We start from the raw sequence: 18,597 nt of genomic DNA, 5'->3' as shown, positions 1-18,597 counted from the left end.
TCATAGTACAACACATTAAGGACAGAGGTCCTACATGGGGAGCAAGTGCACAGTGACTCCTGTTGTTGATTTAACAATTGACACTCTTATTGATGATGTCAGTGATCACCCGATGCTCTTGTCTTGAGCTGCCAAGGCTACGAAGCCTTTTGAGTCCACAACTCCGATATTATTTAGACAGGGCCATAATCAAAGTGGAAGTTCTCTCCTCCCTTCACAGAAAGGTACCTCCTTCTTTGATGGCCCCTTCTTTCCACTGGGATCTCACTCACAGAGATCTTTGATGTAGGTCATTTTTTGCCACAGCAACACCCTTTTTTGGTAAAAGGATTCTCTCTTGGTGCCATAAGCTCGTATCAGAGTCCCTGGGTTCCGAGTCCCAGCTCGGCTCCAGATTGCAGCTCCGTGCTAATGCACACCCTGGGAGGCAACATCTCTCACTTTGGGTACTTAGATTCCCTGCTTGCCACATGGGAGACCATGATGGAGTTCTTGGCTCCTGGCTTTTGCCTGGCTCTGTCCAGGGCCATTGTGGTCATTTGGGGCGTGAACCAGTGAATAGACAGATCTCTGTCTCTCAAGTAAAAAAAAAATGTGTGTATATATATATATATACATATATATATATATATATATATATATATTTAAAGGATTAGCTCCCGGTGCTGATGTCCCCACAGGGAAGGGGAAAATAAACTCAATTTTGATTTAGTGGGGATCACCCTCCTTGTTACTTCCCACTTTAAAAAACGGCCAGTTATGCATTGTTTATAACTCCAAACTGGAAACAATCCAAATGTACATCAGAAGGTGAATGGATAAACAAAATGTGGTACATCCATCTAATGAAGTAGTAATGAATTGCTGATGTAAACATCAATAGAGTGAATCTCAAAATGATTTATGTTGAAAGAAGGAATTTAGACACAGAGACTATATGCTGTAAGAGTCCATTTAATTGAAATTCTAGATAACTATATTGGTAGAAAACAGACTCATGGGGCTGGCGCCATTGGTGTAGTGGGTAAAGCCACTGCCTGCGGTGCTGGCATCCCATATGGGTGCTGGTTTGAGTCCTGGCTGCTGCACTTCCGATCCAGCTCTCTGCTGTGGCCTGGGAAAGCAGTGGAGGATGGCCCAAGTCCTTGGGCCCCTGCACCCACGTAGGAGACCCAGAAAAAGCTCCTGGCTTTGGACCAGTCCAGCTCTGGCTGTTGCAGCAATTTGGGGAATTATCCAGCAGATGAAATATCTATCATTCTCTGCCTCTCCTTCTCTCTAACTCTGACTTTCAAATAAATATTTTTTTTTTGACAGGTAGAGTTATAGACTCTGAGAGAGAGAGACAGAGAGAAAGGTCTTCCCTCTGTTGGTTCACCCCCCAAATGTGCGCTACGGCCGGCGCTGCAACAATCCAAAGCCAGGAGCCAGGTGCTTCTCCTGGTCTCCCATGCGGGTGCAGGGGCCCAAGCACTTGGGCCATCCTCCACTGCCTTCCCGGGCCACAGCAGAGAGTTGGACTGGAAGAAGAGCAACCGGGACAGAATCCAGTGTTTGTTCATATGAGATGCTGGCGCCGCAGGCTGAGGATTAACCTAGTGAGCCACGGCACCGACCCCTAAAATAAATATTTTTTTAAAAGAAAACAGATTAATGGCTGAAAAGTGACAAGGTTGGGGTAGGGATTTACTGAAGAGAGATTCCAGAAAACTTTAGAGTGATAAAAATGTTCTTCATCATGGTTGTGTCACAGGAGGTAGTTTAACCTGCTCTGCCACAATGCCAACCCCCACCAAAACCTTATACACAAAGTACTTTCAGAAAGACAAGTGCCCAGTAACTGCCTGTTCAACCTCGGACTGTCACCCTGGTTATTAATCATTGTGGCCAAAGATTCTTGTTTTAAAATGCTGGATTTAGTCTTCCCTATTTTTGTCTTTAATCATTTTCTCTTGCTTCAAACTCTTTGAATACACTTATAGTTTACTATGGCATGTGTATTCCCATTGCACTGCTCTGCTATTCCCAAATACATAGCATTCTTCTTTTTTTTTTTTTAATGGAAAAGTTTTATTGTCAAGTGGGGGAAACCCAACAGGCTGCCTCCCCATGCACAAGAGAACAGCCACATTATTCTTTTTTTAAAAAAAGATTTATTTATTTGAAAGGCAGAGAGAGAGAGAGAGAGAGAGAGAACACCTTTCCATCCACTGGTTCAATTCCCAAATGGCTGCAATGGCTGGGGCTGTGCCAGGCGGAAGCCAGGAGCCTCAAGATTCTTCTGGGTCTCCCACTTGGATTCATGGGCCCAAGTACTTGGGCCATCTTCTGCTGCTTCCCCAGGTGCATTAGCAGGGAGTTTGGAAGTGGAGCAGCCAGGGCTCCACCTGGCGCCCATATGGGATGCTGGCTTTGCAGGTGTTGGCTTAAACCGTTACGCCACAACAATAATTAATAACGTTATGCCTATTGTTTTTTTAAAGATTCTTTTTTGGTGTTGTTGTTGAACACTTTTACTTAGTGTAGAGTTAACTATATGATCATTAAGTACATTGAAAATAGATCTTTGTGGCGGGCGACGCGGCTCAATAGGCTAATCCTCTGCCTGCGGCACTGGCACACCAGGTTCTAGTCCCAGTCAGGGCGCCAGATTCTGTCTCGGTTACTCCTCTTCCAGTCCAGCTCTCTGCTGTGGCCCAGGAGTGCAGTGGAGGATGGCCCAAGTCCTTGGGCTGCGCACCCGCATGGGAGACCAGGAGAAGCACCTGGCTCCTGCCTTCGGATCAGCGTGATGCGCCGGCAGCAGCAGCCATTGGGTGGTGAATCAACGGGAAAGGAGACCTTTCTCTCTGTCTCTCACTGTCCACTCTGCCTGTCAAAAAAGAAAAAAAAAAAAAAAAAAGAAAAAAAGATTTTTACTTATGTGAAAGGCAGTTAGAGAGAGATAGATAATAGTATTATTCTTTAAAGAGTTGCTCTCTCTGATGGTTGTTTTATTTAGATTGACAGTCCCAATTTTCCTTTCTCTGGGTAGTAAGGGGGTGGCTCCACACTGGGAGAGGTAAGATGAGAAGGCCCAGGCTCTAAAGGCGGGGTGTCACTTAGAGAGAAGCATGCTGCCACCCCACCCCCAACTTGAATCTTAGCTGGGAAGGAGGTTTTGTCTAGAGAGAAGCAAGCTGTAAAACAGATAGCTCCTTATCTCTTCCTGAAGGAACTGACTTCATTTGCTACACAGGGTGAAGAAGTTCAACTTTAAAGATATTCGCAGAAATAGTTGGGGGTTTTGGTAAAAGACAGGAAAATACTGGCACATTCAACAGAGATAAACTGTAGGCATGATAGCATGCAACAGAGAAAAGGGTAAAGAGACAGCTTTATATTGTTCTTCACAGTATTTTACATATATATGGGTACTTCAAAAAAATTCTTGGAATATGCGTGTTATGAAAAAAACTATGCATGGATTTAAAATTTTTTTCCACCACAATAAACTTTACTCTCATATGTGTTTGTGTGTATGTGTAAATCAGATACTGTTTCTCATGTAAGTTCTATGAGTATAGGAACTTGTATGCTTTAGTCATGGATGTATCACCATCACTTAGACTAATGCATCATATAGTGGATGCTCAAAAGTGTCAGATGAATGTCCATAGCCACCAGTGCAGTCCAAGTCTACCACCATCTCACTGGACTACTGCACTACCCTTGGAACTGATCTCCTTCCTTGTATCTGGTTCCCTTCAACCCTTTTCCCACACTGCGGAATTATACACGTATTTTTTATCTTGTCAGGTTTTATTTATTTATTTATTTTATTTTTTTTGACAGGCAGAGTGGACAGAGAGAGAGACAGAGAGACAGAAAGGTCTTCCTTTCCGTTGGTTCACCCTCCAATGGCCGCCGCGGCCGGTGCGCTGCGGCCGGCGAACTGCGCTGATCCAATGGCAGGAGCCAGGTGCTTCTCCTGGTCTCCCATGGGGTGCAGGGCCCAAGGACATGGGCCATCCTCCACTGCACTCCCGGGCCACAGCAGAGAGCTGGCCTGGAAGAGAGGCAACCGGGACAGAATCCGGCGCCCTGACCGGGACTAGAACCTGGTGTGCTGGCGCCGCAAGGCAGAGGATTAGCCTAGTGAGCCGCAGCGCCGGCCTTTTTTTTAGTTTTTTTTTTTTTTTTTAAAGATTTATTTATTTGAAAGGCAGAGTTACAGTGAGAGAGGGAAAGACAGAGAGACAGATCTTCGATCTACTGGTTCACTCCCTAGATGGCCACAACAGACAAGGCTGGGCCAGGTCGAAACCAGGAGCCAAGAGCTTCATCTGGGTCTCCCATGTGGGTGCAGGGGCCCAAGCAATTCAGTCAGTCATCTTCCACTGTTTTCCCAGGTGCATTAGCAGGGAGCTGGGTCGGAAACAGAGCAGTTGGAACTTGAACTAGTGCCCAAATAGAATGCCCACGTTGCAGGTGGCAGCTTAACGTGTAATGCTATAACACTGGCCCCCAGAATTATATTGTGAAATTCAAAGCTGATCATTTTACTTTCCTTCTTAAAATTCTTTGCCCATCAGATAAAGTCCAAAGTCCTTAACATGACATGGAAGGGGTCTCAGCTTTGGCCCATGACTACCTGGCCACCTTGCTTCTTTCCCCCAACCATCTCAGACTGCTGATTTCTTAGCTGAAGCCAGTTTCACTATATACTTGTCCCTCTGCCTGCGAAACTTTCCCACTCCCATGTCAGGCTACAGTTTAAGGTTCACTTACTAGGGAAGCCTCCCATGACTTCTCAGACTAGGGCGGTTCCTTCAGAGAGCAGCTGCAATCTCATCTCTGCTAGAGTGCTTGCTCCCCACTCCCACATTTAATTTTTTTGTCATTGTAAGAATAGTTGCCACCTATGAAGATGCACCATTTAATTAAAGGTGATAATATTATTTCCGACTTACAGATTTACAAATTAAAAATTTGTAAACATGAAAAATATTTTGAGTATTTCTGTGCTTTTGTGAAGCTATGATCCATCTGAAGGACTGCTGATGGATTAGGGAACTACGGGTTAAGCTGTTGCTGGCAACACTGGCATCCCATATCCCAGTGCTGGTTCTAGGTGTGGTTGCTCTACTTCCAATCCAGTTTCTTGCTAGTGCTCCTGGGAAGGCAGCAGAGTATGGCCCAAGTGCTTGGGCCCCTGCCACCCATGTGGGAGGCCTGGATGTAGTTCACGAATTCAGCTTGGCATAGACCTGGCTGTTGTGGCTATTTGTTGAGTGAACTAGCACATGGACGAACTTTCTCTCTGTTATGCTCCCTCTCACAGAAGTAGATAAAAATTAAGGAAAAGGAAAGGGGCCGGCGCTGTGGCATAGCTCGTAAAGCCACCACCCGCAGTGCCGGCATCCCATATGGATGCTGGTTGGTGTCCTGGCTGCTCCGCTTCCAATCCAGCTCTCTTCTATGGTCTGGGAAAGCAGAAGAAGATGGCCCAAGTCCTTGGGCCCTTGCACCCACATGGGAGACCTGGAAGAAGCTCCTGGCTCCTGACTGGCCCAGCTCTGACCATTGTGTCCATTTGGGGAATGAGCCAGCAAATGGAAGACTTCTCTCACTCTCTCCGCCTCTGCCTCTCTATAACTCTGCCTTTCAAATGAATAAATAAATCTTTAAAAAAAAAAGAAGAAAATGAGGGGCGAGTGTTGTGGTGCAAAGAGTTAAGCACATTCCATATCACAATGCTGGCTTCTGGCTTCAGCCTGGTTCAGCCTTGGCTGTTGCAAGCATTTGGGAAATGAACCAGCATAACACTCTGCCTTTTTAAAAAAATATTCATTTATTTATTTGAAAGTCAGAGTTACACAGAGAGAGAGAGAGAGGTCTTCCACTCGCTGGGTCACTCCCCGGATGGCCGCAATGGCAGGAGCTGTGCCAATCCAAAGCTAGGAGCCAGGAGCTTCTTCCGGGTCTCCCACGTGGGTGCAGGGGCCCAAGGACTTGGGCCATCCTCCACTGCTTTCCCAGGCCACAGCAGAGAGCTGGATTGGAAGTGAGGCAGCTGGGACTCAAACCGGTGCTCATATGGGATGCTGGCAACTGCAGGCGGTGGCTTTACTCGCTACGCCACAGCGCCAGCCCCCACTCTGCTTTTCAATAGGGGGGTAGGCCTCTGGCCTAGCATTTAAGATACCAGTTAGAATGCCTGTACCTATATTGGCATGCCTGGGTTCAAGCCTTGGCTTCACTCTCAACTACAGCTTCCTGATAATGCAAATCTTGGGAAGCAGTGTGATGGCTCAAGTAGTTGGGTTCCTGCCACCCACATGGGAGAATTGGACTGAATCTTCAGCTCCTGGCTTCAGCCTCCCCTTGTTTGCCCATTGCAACATTTGTAGAGTGACATGAAGCACTTTGTTTCTCTTAAATAAGTAAACCTTACATGGAATAGCTGACAAATATCTTTTTTTTTCTCAGCTCTTTTAAGACTATCTGATGGAGGCTGGCGCCGCAGCTCAATAGGCTAATCCTCCACCTAGCGGCACCAGCACACCGCGTTCTAGTCCCGGTCGGGGCGCTGGATTCCGTCTGGGTTATCCCCCTTCCAGTCCAGCTCTCTGCTATGGCCCGGGAGTGCAGTGGAGGATGGCCCAAGTGCTTGGGCCCTGCATTCCATGGGAGACCAGGAGAAGCACCTGGCTCCTGCCTTCGGATCAGTGTGGTGCGCCGGCTGCGGCAGCCATTGGAGGGTTAACCAACAGCAAAAGGAAGACGTTTCTCTCTGTCTCTCTCTCTCACTGTCCACTCTGCCTGTCAAAAAACTAAAAAACAACAACAAAAAAAAACAACAAAAAAACAAAATAAAAACTATCTGATGGGGCTATCAGTATGACACAACAGGTTAAGCTGCCACTTGCAAAGCCAGCATCCTACATCAGAGCAATGCTTTGAGTCCCGGCTGCTCTGCTTTGGCTCCAGCTCCCTGCTCATGTGCTTGAGAAAGCAGAAGATGGCTCAATGTGTGAGATCTGGATGGAGTTCTGGTGTGCCCATTTGGGGAGGGATCCAGCAGATGGAAGATCTGTATCTCAACTCCCCTGTCACTCTCTCAAATAAAAAGGGCTAATTGATGTTCTTAATTCCATTCCTTCTCAATCCTACTTTCTAGAAATTATTAGTTAATGCATTCCTTCCCTTTCCTCCTGTTTTCTCTTAGAAGCTTTTCTCTCAGCTTATGTAATTTAACTTACTTGAGAGGCTGAGAGATACAAAAGGAGACAGAGAGGGGATTGATTCCATTCTTAGTTTTGTACCTCAAATGCTTGCAACATCAGGAACCAGGAATTCAATCTAGGCTTCCCACATGGTAGCAGGAACCCAGTTAAAAAGAGAATAATTCAAAGTTTATCTTTTTCTATAAAGCTTTGCTCTACTTTTTTTTTTTATTTATTTGAAAGGTAGAGTTACAGAGAGGCAGAGAGAAAAGTCTTCCATCCTCTGGTTCACTCCCCAAGTGGCCTCAACAGCTGGTACTGAGCTGATCTGAAGCCAGCAGCCTGGAGTTTTTTCTGGGTCTCCCACGCAGGTGCAGGGGCCCAAGTACTTGGATCATTTCCACTGCTTTCCCAGGCCATAGCAGAGAGCTGGATCAGAAGTGGTGCAGCCGGGACTTGAACTGGTGCCCATATGGGATCCGGCACTGCAGGCAGTGGCTTTACCCGTTATGCCAAAGCACTGGCCCCTCCACTAACTCTTTTTTTTTTTTAAAGATTATTTATTTATTTGAAAGTCAGAGTTACACAGAGAGAGGAGAGGCAGAGAGAGAGGTCTTCATCTGCAACAGTCAGAGCTGGGAAGTGGACCAGCAGATGGAAAAACCTGTCTGTCTCTCCCTCTCTGTAACTCTGCCTTTCAAATAAATCAATCTTAAAAAAAAAGTGGAGCAGCCAGGATTCAAACTGGAACTGATACTGGGTGCTGGTTTTACAGGCAGCAGCTTAGCTTCCTGTGCCACATCAGCCCCTATACTTAATTATTTTTAAAAAGATTTAATTATTTATTTGAAAGGCAGAGTTAGAGAGGCAGAGGTAGAAGTAGAGAATCTTCCATCCACTGGTTCACTCCCCAAATGGCTGCAACAGACAGAGCAGGGCCAATCTGAAGCCAGGACCCAGGAGCTTCTTCAGGTTCTCCCACATGGGGGCAGGGGCCCAAGGACTTGGGCCATCTTGTACTGCTTTCCTAAGCAACAGCAGAAAGCTGGATTGAAGTGGAACAGCCGGGACTTGAACCAGCACTCATATGGGATGCTGGGACCACAGGCGGCAGCTTAACCCGCTTCACCACAGTGCTGCCCCCATAATTTTTATTTTTTAAAATATTATTTATTTGAAAAGCATAGTTATAGGGAGAGTCAGAGAGAGTGAGCGATCTTCCACCTGCTGGTTCTCCCCTCAAATGACTGTAACTGCCAGGGTTGGGCCAGACCCAAGCCAGGAGCCAGGAGCCTCCTCCATGTCTCCCATGTGGGTGCAGGGGCCATCTTCCATTGCTTTTCCAGGCACATTAGCAGGGAGCTGGATTGGAAGTGGAGCAGCCGGGACTTGAACCAGCACCCATATGGGATGCCAGCACTACAGGCAGTAGTTTAACCTGCTCTGCCACAGCGCCAACCCCTATACTTCATTTTTAAAACATTTGATAGGCAGAAAGAGACAGAAGAGTTCCCATCTCCTAGTTTACTCCTCAAATGCCAGCAATGTTAGGAGCCAGGAACTCAATCCAGGTCTCCCACATGGGTAGTAGGAACCCAATTGCTGGAGCCATCACTGCTGCCTTCTATGGTCTACATTAGCATGAGGCTGCAGAGGCTAGAGATAGGTCAGGAACCCGATATGGGATGTGGGTGTCTTAACTACTGCAAATGCCCACCCCTCCTCCAAGGCTCAGATTGGATTAATCCTGAGATCAAACCAGTGCCCTCTTGTATTCATCACACTTATCATTGTTTAATGTTCCATGGGAGCAAGGGCTAGTCTATTTTGTTTGCTGCTAGTTTCCCCTATGCCAACCCGAGTCTGAGAGTAGCTACTCAAAGAATAGCTTTAAATGGATGAATGAATGTGAATAAAACACACTCTCACAACTTATTTCTGCACCTGTTTCCTGAGATCAGCCCAGATTCTAATCATAGTTGACCTAACTCAACTGCCTGCAATCCCCAAACCTCTGCTACCTCCCCATTACCTACAGAATAGAATCAAAATTCCTCCACTTGGATTTAAGGCTCTGGCCCCAATCTCCCTTTTAAAACCTCTCCAGGCTTATTTAATCCATGCTTATTATTTGCCAAGCAGTAGGCTAGTCACTGAGGGGTTCAAAAACTGAGAAGACAGGTATATTAACTAACTTTACTAGGACGTGCTCAGCTCTATTATAGTCTGTGAGAACACAGCCACTTTCAGACTGGATCATAAAATATTAAGTTTTCACCCTCTGCAAGTTCACAAATTCAGAACAAATTCTAGAGCAATATGTGGCCCCTAGCCACATTTCACGTGCTCATCAGCGACATGAAGCCAGTGTCTATCATACTGAATAGCACAGCATAGAGCTTTTCTATCATCCACAGAAGTGAGGGTTACCTACAAATGCTTCAAAGACAGCAAGGGCCATTTCCCATACACGTACTCTGTGGTGCTGGCTACCAGTTACCCAAGTCAATTTTTCTTCCATTAGTACACCTTGGCGTGGGTGCATTTTGAAACAGTACAGCCTCCCAAGAGAAACAAGGGGGTGGGGGTGGGGGGGTGAGTGCTTTGGAAACTATTAAGTTACACATAAATATAACAGGTTCAGTTCTTGCTTTCATCACCCCTCTGGTTACTGCGCTCAGACTCTAGCTCTTTCCTCAAACTTCTCCTATCCCCATAATATATGCCAAAAGTTCTGAAAAGACACACAGGCAAAGCGCTTCTCCTAGGGCTAAAAATCCACATTATACCTACCTTGGAGCTTTTAATCCAGGACCCTACTTCATCATCTGCTTTCTCTGTCACTTTCCCTAAAAAGAAAGGACACAAATTAAGATTCCCAAAAGAACGACAAAATATTTATTTTGAGATTTGAGAATGATGGGAAACCTAAGTAATGGGGATTGGACCCTCATCAGAGTCTTCTGGGAAATCGGAAGCTCCATCCCCTGCTGAACCTCGGAGCTTTTCCAACTTAGCAATCAATTCTTTCGCGGGATTGAAGACGCCATTGGTCTGCTGGTCGCAGATATAGCAGCGCGGGGTGGTGCGGAAATGCTGCAGCGCACACTTCTCGCAGAAATAATGCCTGCACTTGGTGACAACCGGGTTTTGGAAGGTCTGGCGGCAGATGAAACACTTGAATGGTATTTCCTCATCATCGCTTCCTACTTCATAATTTTCGTCCTCATAGACACCATAGCGACCCTCATCAAGCTCACGTTCAATCTGCCACCCATGCTTGTAATCGGAACGGTCATGGAGGAATTTGCAGCTGTCTCCGAAGCCGCAGAAACCAGTCTCCTTGTAGTCCTTACAGATGTCAGGCTGGTAATCCCAGCGCACGGTGGCTCGCAGGTGCTCGGGCGCTCGGATGGGGCCCTTCCTCACCATCCCGGAGGAGGCATTGCCCATAGATGTATCCTTGGGCTTCATGTACTTCTGGTAGTTATTGATTCCCCGGTAGATCTTGTCATCCTCCTTGCCCCTCAGCTCTTCCTGTATCTTCTGGCTGCGCTCGAAGATGGCTTGCGCGTCACGCTCCTTCTCTGTGTCGAGCTCGTAGACAGCCGTCGCTCCCATATCCTCCGGCCCCACCGGTTTCGCTGAGCGGGTGGATTTGTAGACCACTCCGAGAGTCTCGGGCTCATTTCCCTGTTCCTCCTCCTCGCTACTCAGGTGGCCATAGGATACTTTTTGTTTACCACTGCCACGGGTCTTCTGTATCATCGGATTGTGGGCCGCCCGCTTCTTCTCCGGTCGCACCACAGTGCTGCCTTCGTCGCTACTGCTACCGCTTTCCCCGGACTCCGGGTTGCAGATCGGGCGCTTTCTGCGGCCTGCAGCTCCTTTCCGCCCACGCTTTTTGAATAGGAAGGTGCACACCTGGTCCGTACTCTTCCCGGGAGAAAGTTGCTCCGCCATTTTGGAGTCTTGAGTTCCGAAACGGCCGCGGCGTCCCAGGTCTCACGAGAACTCTTTACGTCTGCACGTCGCGCGCTCCGTAGCCAATCGGAGCAAAAGAGGCTGGTGAAATACAGTCGCGAAGGCGAGAGCGCCGGCGCCAGCCACTCTTGAGCCCTGCCGGACTCCGTGGCTTCCTTCGGGGTGCGTGGCTCCGCCCCTTTGTGGGCTGCGCGGGGCTTACCGGGAAGAAAACGGAGTCCCGGTCACCTTTAGAGACCTGAAAGTAGGGTTTTGGCTTAGGTAGCGGTGCCGAGATGTGGTTCGAGATTCTGCCTGGAGTCGCCATTATGGCCGTGTGTTTGAGTATCCCCGGAGTGGCCACCGCGTACATTAACAAGTTCACTAACGGGCGCAAGGTAAGGCGGCTTCCCCCGCCCCGGGAATAGGCCTTCCCTAGACGGGGGTGGGGCACCAGCAGTTAAGATGCGGAGCCTGTTCCCGAGGTTGGGAATACGAAAATCGGCCCTCCGCTTCGTGTTGTTGAAAAGCGGAGACTTGCGGAACAAAGTCGCACAGAAAGCACATCCTGCTGTCGCGGGTGAAGGGTGCGGTGTGGGAGAGAGTAGCAGTTCGGGAACTTGAAATGTGGATTACAAGAGGTCTGCAGCAAACTCGTAGGCAGAGGGACTCGGGCTGGTGTTGTTGTGACCCAGATTTCTGATCTTTGCTGCTCGATTTTGGTTTTAATTTCTCACATGAACATCGCTATAGCTTCTGGTTCTTTCCTACCAATAATCCCCCCTTGGGCTTTTTTATTCTTCACTTTCTCTCGCAAGCCTTTAGGAATTTACTGGGAGATCCTGTTTCTCACATCAAGATTTAAATTTTACTCTTTTCGTAGTCCTTCACAACATCTCTAGAGAACAGTTAGACTTGATTGCCTTTTGGCTTTGTGAGTGCCCTTTGCGTATAATCTACCGTTATTTCTTAGAGTTCCAAAAGGCAAGTTAAGCGTTTCTTTAAAAAAAAGGGGGGGGGGCGGGTAAGAAGAGAAACCTCAGTGGTGTTGTTTAAAATAGAAAGGGTAAGAAGTCAGGATTACCAACCTAAATTTATTGGTCTGATTTTATTTAGGACATTCTGGTTTTGTATTTTTTAAAAAATATTTATTTTTATTTTGAAAGTCAGAGTTACAAAGAGAGAGGAGAGGCAGAGAGAGAGAGAGGTCTTCCATCCAATGGTTCACTCCCTGATTGGCCGCAACGGCCGGAGCTTGGCCGATCGGAAGCCAGGAGCTTCTTCCGAGTCTCCCACGCTGGTGCAGGGGCCCAAGGACTTGGGCCGTCTTCTGCTTTCCCAGGCCATAGCAGAGAGCTGGATCAGAACAGGAGCAGCCAGGACTAGAACTGGCACCCATATGGGATGCCAGTGCTTCAGGCCAGGGTGTTAACCCACTGCGCCACAGCGCTGACCCCTGGTTTTGTATTGTTAGCATGGCTTTTATTTAAGTGATGATTGCATTTTTCTAGAATGTCACTTTTTAAAAGTCCTAATATCCATCTTTTGGATCACTTATCTTCAACTGCAATAATAATTGTCTGTCTTTTATTTGAAGGAAAAAAGGATTGCTCATTTTCAGTATCAGTGGAGTTTGATGCAAAGAGATAAGCGCATCTCTGGAGTTAATCGTCACTATGTCGCTAAGGTAAGATGACTTTGATGCTAGCCTTTTGCTAATGTTGTGGGTTCTGGTAATTCCTTGTTAAGGTCATAGAGTGCTAATTTAATTTGTGTTTTCTTCTAATGAGGTTGAATAACTTTTTGTATTTAGTGATCGTTTGTATTTCCTGTTCTATAGTCTGTTTATCTCCTTTATTCTCTTGCACCACCCCCTCCCTTTTTATTTAAAGATTTATTTGAAAGTCTGAGTTAGAAGGAAAGACAGATCTTTTGTCAGCTGGTTCTCTCCCCAAATGGCCACAGTGGCCTGGCAGGCTGAAGCCAGGAGCCCAGCACTCCATCCGGTTCTCCCACAGGTGACAGGAGCCCAACCACTTGAGCCACCCTCTGCTTCTTTTCCAGCTGTGTTAGGTGGGAAGAAGAGCAGCAGGGAGTCAAACCCATACTCATATGGCAAGTTAACTTGCTGCACAACATATATGCTGGTCCCTCTCTTGCCCTTTTGATTTGTAGTTCTTCATGTGTTTTGGATTTTAGCTATTTAATATGGTAAATATTTTTCCTAGTCTGCTGTTTGCCTTTACTTTATGCTGTTTTTCATCAGAAAATTGTTTTTCATTTTGATGTTTAGTTTATCATGTTTTATCTTTCTAGATTCTGGGTTTTATGTTTTCTTTACAAAGTCCATTCCTGCTCAAGACTATAAATATATTGTTCAATTTCTCCAAACACTGTTTGTGTTTTTTTTTTTTTTTTTTTTTTTTAGCATTTAGTTCTTTGGTCTATCCACAAGTCAGTTTGGGATATAATGTGGGGCAAAGATTTAACTTTAATATTTTCCAAGTGGTAGCCAGTTGTCACAATTACCTAATTATAGAACAATCGTTTTTTTTGAAACACTAGTCAACTAAATTTCCATATATTCATGGTGTGTGTCACAGATGTACTCTTCTGTACTCCGTTAGTCTGCACCAGTACCACATTTAGAGACAGTGCTACATTTAGAGAATTATAACTTTTTTTAAAGATTTATTTATTTGAAAGGCAGAGTTACACAGAGAGAGGAGAGACAGAGAGAGGTCTTCCATCTGCTGGTTCACTCCCTGATTGGCAGCAACGGCCAGAGCTGCACTGATCTGAAGCCAGGAGCTTCTTCTGGGTCTCCCATTCGGGTACAGGGGCCCAAGGACTTGGGCCATCTTCTGTGGCTTTCCCAGGCCATAGCAGAAAGCTAGATTGGAAGTGAAGCAGCCGGGACTCGAACTGGTGCCTGTACGGGATGCTGGCACTGCAGGTATTGGCTTTACTGCTTTGTCACAGCGCCAGCCCCAAGAATTATAATTTTACATGTAATTGGTTCATATGAAATTATAGTTTATGTAGATCAAATATGGCCAAGTAGCATTTTTTTTTAAAGATTTATTTTATTTACTTTAAAGAGTTACCTAGAGAGAGGTAGAGAGAGATCTTCCATCCACTGGTTCACTCCCCAAATGACTGTAGTGGCTGGGGCTGCGCCAAGCCCAAGCCAGGAGCCAGGAGCTTCATTCAGGTCTGCCACGTGGGTGTAGGGACTCAAGCATTTGGGTCATCTTGTGCTGCTTTCCCAAGGGTATTAGCAGGGAGCTGGATCGGAAGTGGAGCAGCCAGGACTTGAACCAGTTGCCATATGGGATGCCAGCATCACAGGTGGCTACTTAGTCCTTTATGCCACAGTGGCAGCCCTAGTAGTAGCATTTTCATATGGCTCAATCTAATGGTACATTTTTATATCTTGTAATTCATTTTCATAATTTTTTGAAAAAAAATTATTTGAGAGACAGAGAGACAGTGCTTCCATCTGCTGGTTCACCCTTACAATGCTTGCAATGGTTGGGCTGGACTGTGCTGGGCTGAGGCCGGGAAATGGGAACTGAATCCTGGTCTCCCATGTGGCTGACAGGAACCCAGTCACTTGAGCCATGACTGCTCCCTCCTAAGGTCTTCATTGGCATATTTTTTAAAATAAGGTTTGTTTATTTATTTGAAAGGTCGGGTTACAGAGAGAGAGGGAGACACAGAGAGAGATCTTCTATCTGGTTCCTCACTCCCCAAATGGCCACAGTGGCCAGAGCTGTGCTGAACTGAAGCCAGGAGTCAGAATTCAGGAGCTTCATATTGATTTCCCAAGTGGGTGCAGAGGCTCAAGTACTTGGGCAATCTTCTGCTTTCCCAGGTGCATTAGCAGGGAGCTGGATCAGAAGTGGAGCAGCCAGGGCTTGAACTGGCACCCGTATGGGATGCCAGCTTCATAGGTGGCAGTTTAACCTGCTTTGCCACAATGCTGGCCCCACTCAACTAGAATCTTAGTAGACAAAACATTTGCCCCTCAAAAAATGTTTACTTTAAAAAAAATCTTTTGGGGCCAACACTGTGACGTAGTAGGTAAAGCCTCTGCCTGCAGTGCTAGCGTCCCATATGGGCAGGTGCTGGTTCAAGTCTTGGCTGCTCCACTTCTGATCCTGCTCTCTGCTATGGCCTGGGAAAGCAGTAGAAGATGGCCCAAGTCCTTGGGCCCCTGCACTCACGTCTGCCTCAGCCTCTCTGTAACTGCCTTTCAAATCTTATTAAAAAATTTATTTTGAGAAGCAGAAAGAGAGATGGAAACCCCCCAGCCACTGGTTTGTTCCCCAAAAGCCTGGGAGGCAAGAACTCGATCCAGTTCTGCATGGATGGCAGGGACCCAAGTACTTGAGCTGTTGCCTCTTGCAGCCCATGGTCCATGTTAGCAGGAAGCTGGAATCAGGAGCAGAGCTGAGACTCCACCCAGACACTCTGATAGAAGATGTGGGCATTCTGAGTTTAGTCTTAATTGATGTGCCAAATGCCCATCCCAGTTATGTTTTCATATCTTATTGCTCATTTATTCTTCACTGCAAATAGGTAAATATTGTCTCCATTTTATAGATGAGAAAGCAGAGGTTCCGAGTGATTAAATAACATTATAAGGATTCATCCTAAGTTATCTCCCTCTCAGTGCTGTTTGTGAATCTAACCTAATGGCTGTGGTGGTAGACAGTAGTCCTCCCTTGTCTGTGGTTTCACTTTGCACAGTTTCAGTTGCCCGCTATCAGCTGCAATCTGAAAATATTAATGGAAAGTTCCAGAAATAAGTTATTTAAAACTTAGGCGTTTTCTTTTACAGTACATTATAGGTTGCTCTATTTTATTATTACTGTTAATCTCTTACTGTGCCTAATTTATGAATTAAGCTTCATCATAGGTATGTTATGTATAGGGAAAAATACTGTATATACAGCATGGTGCTGTCTGTGGTTTCAGGTATTCACTGAGGGTCTTAGAACAGATCCTTCCTGAATGAGAGGGGGACTCTTTTATCTGGTTACCTAGAGTTGTGTTTGTCCAAGTATGGTTCAAGGATAGCTATGAGAATTACCTGACATGTGAAATAAAATGAGGGTTTTTAAGAGGTAACTCCTAGGAATATGTAATTGTAACTTCTCTCAAGATGATTATCTTGCAGTAGTAAATGAAATAGCTAAACTGTTATTTTAATACCTAGAGGAAATGTCATCACTGATTAATATTTTAGTTGACAGTATTTGGTTGTGAACTGAGTCTTTTAAATAAATAGTGTACTGTTTATAGGGCAAGTGTTCTGGAGTTTGGAACCCTAGACTAGAATTCTGTTACTTCCTTGCTGACTTAAGCAAGTGACCTCTCTGAGCCCATGTCCTCAATCTTACAAAATATGGGATGGGGATAATAGTATCTACCACATGTGGGCTGTTATCTTATAGAATAGATTCCGCTTTATTCTCTCATTGAAGGTGCTATATATAAGGAGGATTCTGGTGGAAAATAGTTGTTCTGACTGGGTGGGGGAAGGGCCTTTTTATAAACAGTTATATATTTGAAAGAAATGTGGGATATAAACACACTTCCTTTAGTAACAGAGTGCTATTTGGAAATGAAAACATCTTGAATGGCAAATTCTCATGTTCTTTTTTTAAACTTTTTTTCAGGGTTTGGAGAACATTGATTAAAGAAGCATTTTCCTGATTGATGAAAAATAACTCATTTATGGTCATCTACCCCTGTTAGAAGGTTGTGTAATGTATTATGTAACATGCAATGTGTTATATAGTACTTAATAAAAGTTAATTGAAAAAAATCAAAAACATTTCTTTAATTTTTAGAGTATTTATTTATTTATTTGAAAGTTAGAGAGGAGAGACAGAGAGATCTTCCATCCACTGGTTCACTCCTAGGTGGCTGCAATGACCAGGGATGAACCAGGCCAAAGCCTGGAGCCAGGAGCTTCATCAGGATCTCCCATGTGGGTAGCAGGGGCCCAGGTATTTGGGCCATCTTCCTCTGCTTTCCCAGGTACATTAGCAGAGAGCTGGATGGGAAGTGGAGCAACCGAGACTTGAGCTGCTGCCCATATGGGATGCTGGCATTGCAGGTGTTGGCTTTACCCACTATACCACAATGCTAGTCTTAAAGCATTTCTTTTTTGAAGTTTACTACAAGGTCCAGCATCATGGTACAGCTGGTTAAGCCACTGCCTGTGATGTTCTGGCTGTTCCACTTCCAGTCCAGCTTCCTGCTGCTGCACTTGGGAAAGCAGTGGAAGATGGCCCAAGTATTGGGCCCCTGCACCAGTGTGGGAGACCTGCATGAAGCTCCTGGCTTCGGCCTGGCCCAGCCCTGGCTGTTGGGGCCATTTGAGGTTTGAACAAGCAGATGGAAGATTTCTCCCTCTTTCTCTATAACTCTGCCTTTCAAATAAATAAATCTTAAAAAAAGTGTACTTCAAAACAAAAGTGTGCTTCAGAAGATGAAGTGGTTTACCCAATCTAGTTTTGTCACTTAAAAAGGGAGGCAACTGGGGCCAGCGCTGTGGCATAGTGGGCTAAAGCCTCCGCCTACAGCACCAGCATCCCATATGGGCACTGGTTCGTATCCTGGCTGCTCCCCTTCTGATCCAGCTCTCTGTTGTGGCCTGGGAAAGCAATGGAACATCATACAAGTGCTTGGGCCCCTGAACCTAAGTGGGAGACCTGGAAGAAGCTCCTGGCTCCTGGCTTTGGATAGGTCCAGCTCCAGCTATTGCAACCGTTTGGGGAGTGAACCAGCGGATGGAAGACCCTGTCTGTAGCTCTACCTCTGAAGTAAATGAATAAATCTTTAAAAAAAGAAAAGGCAGCTGAGGTTTGCAAAATTAGACATAATGTACACCAAGCATCCATCTCTGTGTGCCTGACATGTAATACTTCAAAGATGGTAGTTGCTACCATTGTAATAGATATTAATATATCACAAAAACATTGTTTCTTTAGAGATAACTAAGAAAATACAGAAAAAGTAGTATTTTTTCCTATTTCCTTTCTGGAGTGGATCCTATAGTATTTAAAATTCTAGTTAGGACACTTTTACAACTGACACTGCATCTTCAAATTTTATGCATTCTGTATGGTATCTAACATAATATGCACCTAAGCATTGATTTTTGTCTCAATATAGAGCACATCAGCAATCAAGTGCTTTATTAAAATGAGTGAGTATGCGTTGACCGCTTAGAGTTGCACATTTAGATTAAAGGTAACTAAATAGTGCTTGCTTTGTCAGCAGATATACTGAAAAAAAAAAATTACCAAATTGGGCCTAGTGCAGCAGGTTAGGCTGCCGCCTGTGATGAAGGCATCACATATGAGCACTGGTTCAAGTCCCAGCTGCTCCACTTGTGATCCAGCTTCCT

At 45.6% G+C, this 18,597-nt stretch overlaps 2 protein-coding genes and 1 long non-coding RNA gene across 5 annotated transcripts in view; 2 read left to right on the top strand and 1 right to left on the bottom strand.

Annotated features, from left to right (window-relative positions):
* The window catches only part of LOC100357610 (protein PBDC1), a 453,980-nt gene that overhangs the window by 251,998 nt on the left and 183,385 nt on the right, over positions 1 to 18,597 (top strand). The window lies entirely within an intron of this gene.
* Positions 10,078 to 11,277, bottom strand: RNF113A (ring finger protein 113A). The gene has a single exon (XM_002720127.6). It carries the CDS (start codon positions 11,169 to 11,171, stop codon positions 10,137 to 10,139), a length of 1,035 nt encoding a protein of 344 aa, XP_002720173.1. The 5' UTR covers positions 11,172 to 11,277; the 3' UTR covers positions 10,078 to 10,136.
* LOC100342236 (NADH dehydrogenase [ubiquinone] 1 alpha subcomplex subunit 1) lies at positions 11,388 to 17,014 on the top strand. The gene is made up of 3 exons (XR_519529.5): positions 11,388 to 11,569; positions 12,769 to 12,858; positions 16,859 to 17,014. It is a non-coding gene; the product is annotated as an NADH dehydrogenase [ubiquinone] 1 alpha subcomplex subunit 1 (long non-coding RNA).

This window comes from Oryctolagus cuniculus, chromosome X, assembly GCF_051225735.1.
Source record: "Oryctolagus cuniculus isolate XC-2025 breed Fujian yellow rabbit chromosome X, ASM5122573v1, whole genome shotgun sequence".
Taxonomy (NCBI): Eukaryota; Metazoa; Chordata; class Mammalia; order Lagomorpha; family Leporidae; genus Oryctolagus; species Oryctolagus cuniculus.
This window is presented reverse-complemented; position numbering and strand designations above follow the sequence as displayed.

Excerpts from the sequence above, each read along its gene's own strand:
- RNF113A (XM_002720127.6), bottom strand. The coding sequence starts at position 11,171 with ATGGCGGAGCAACTTTCTCCCGGGAAGAGTACGGACCAGGTGTGCACC.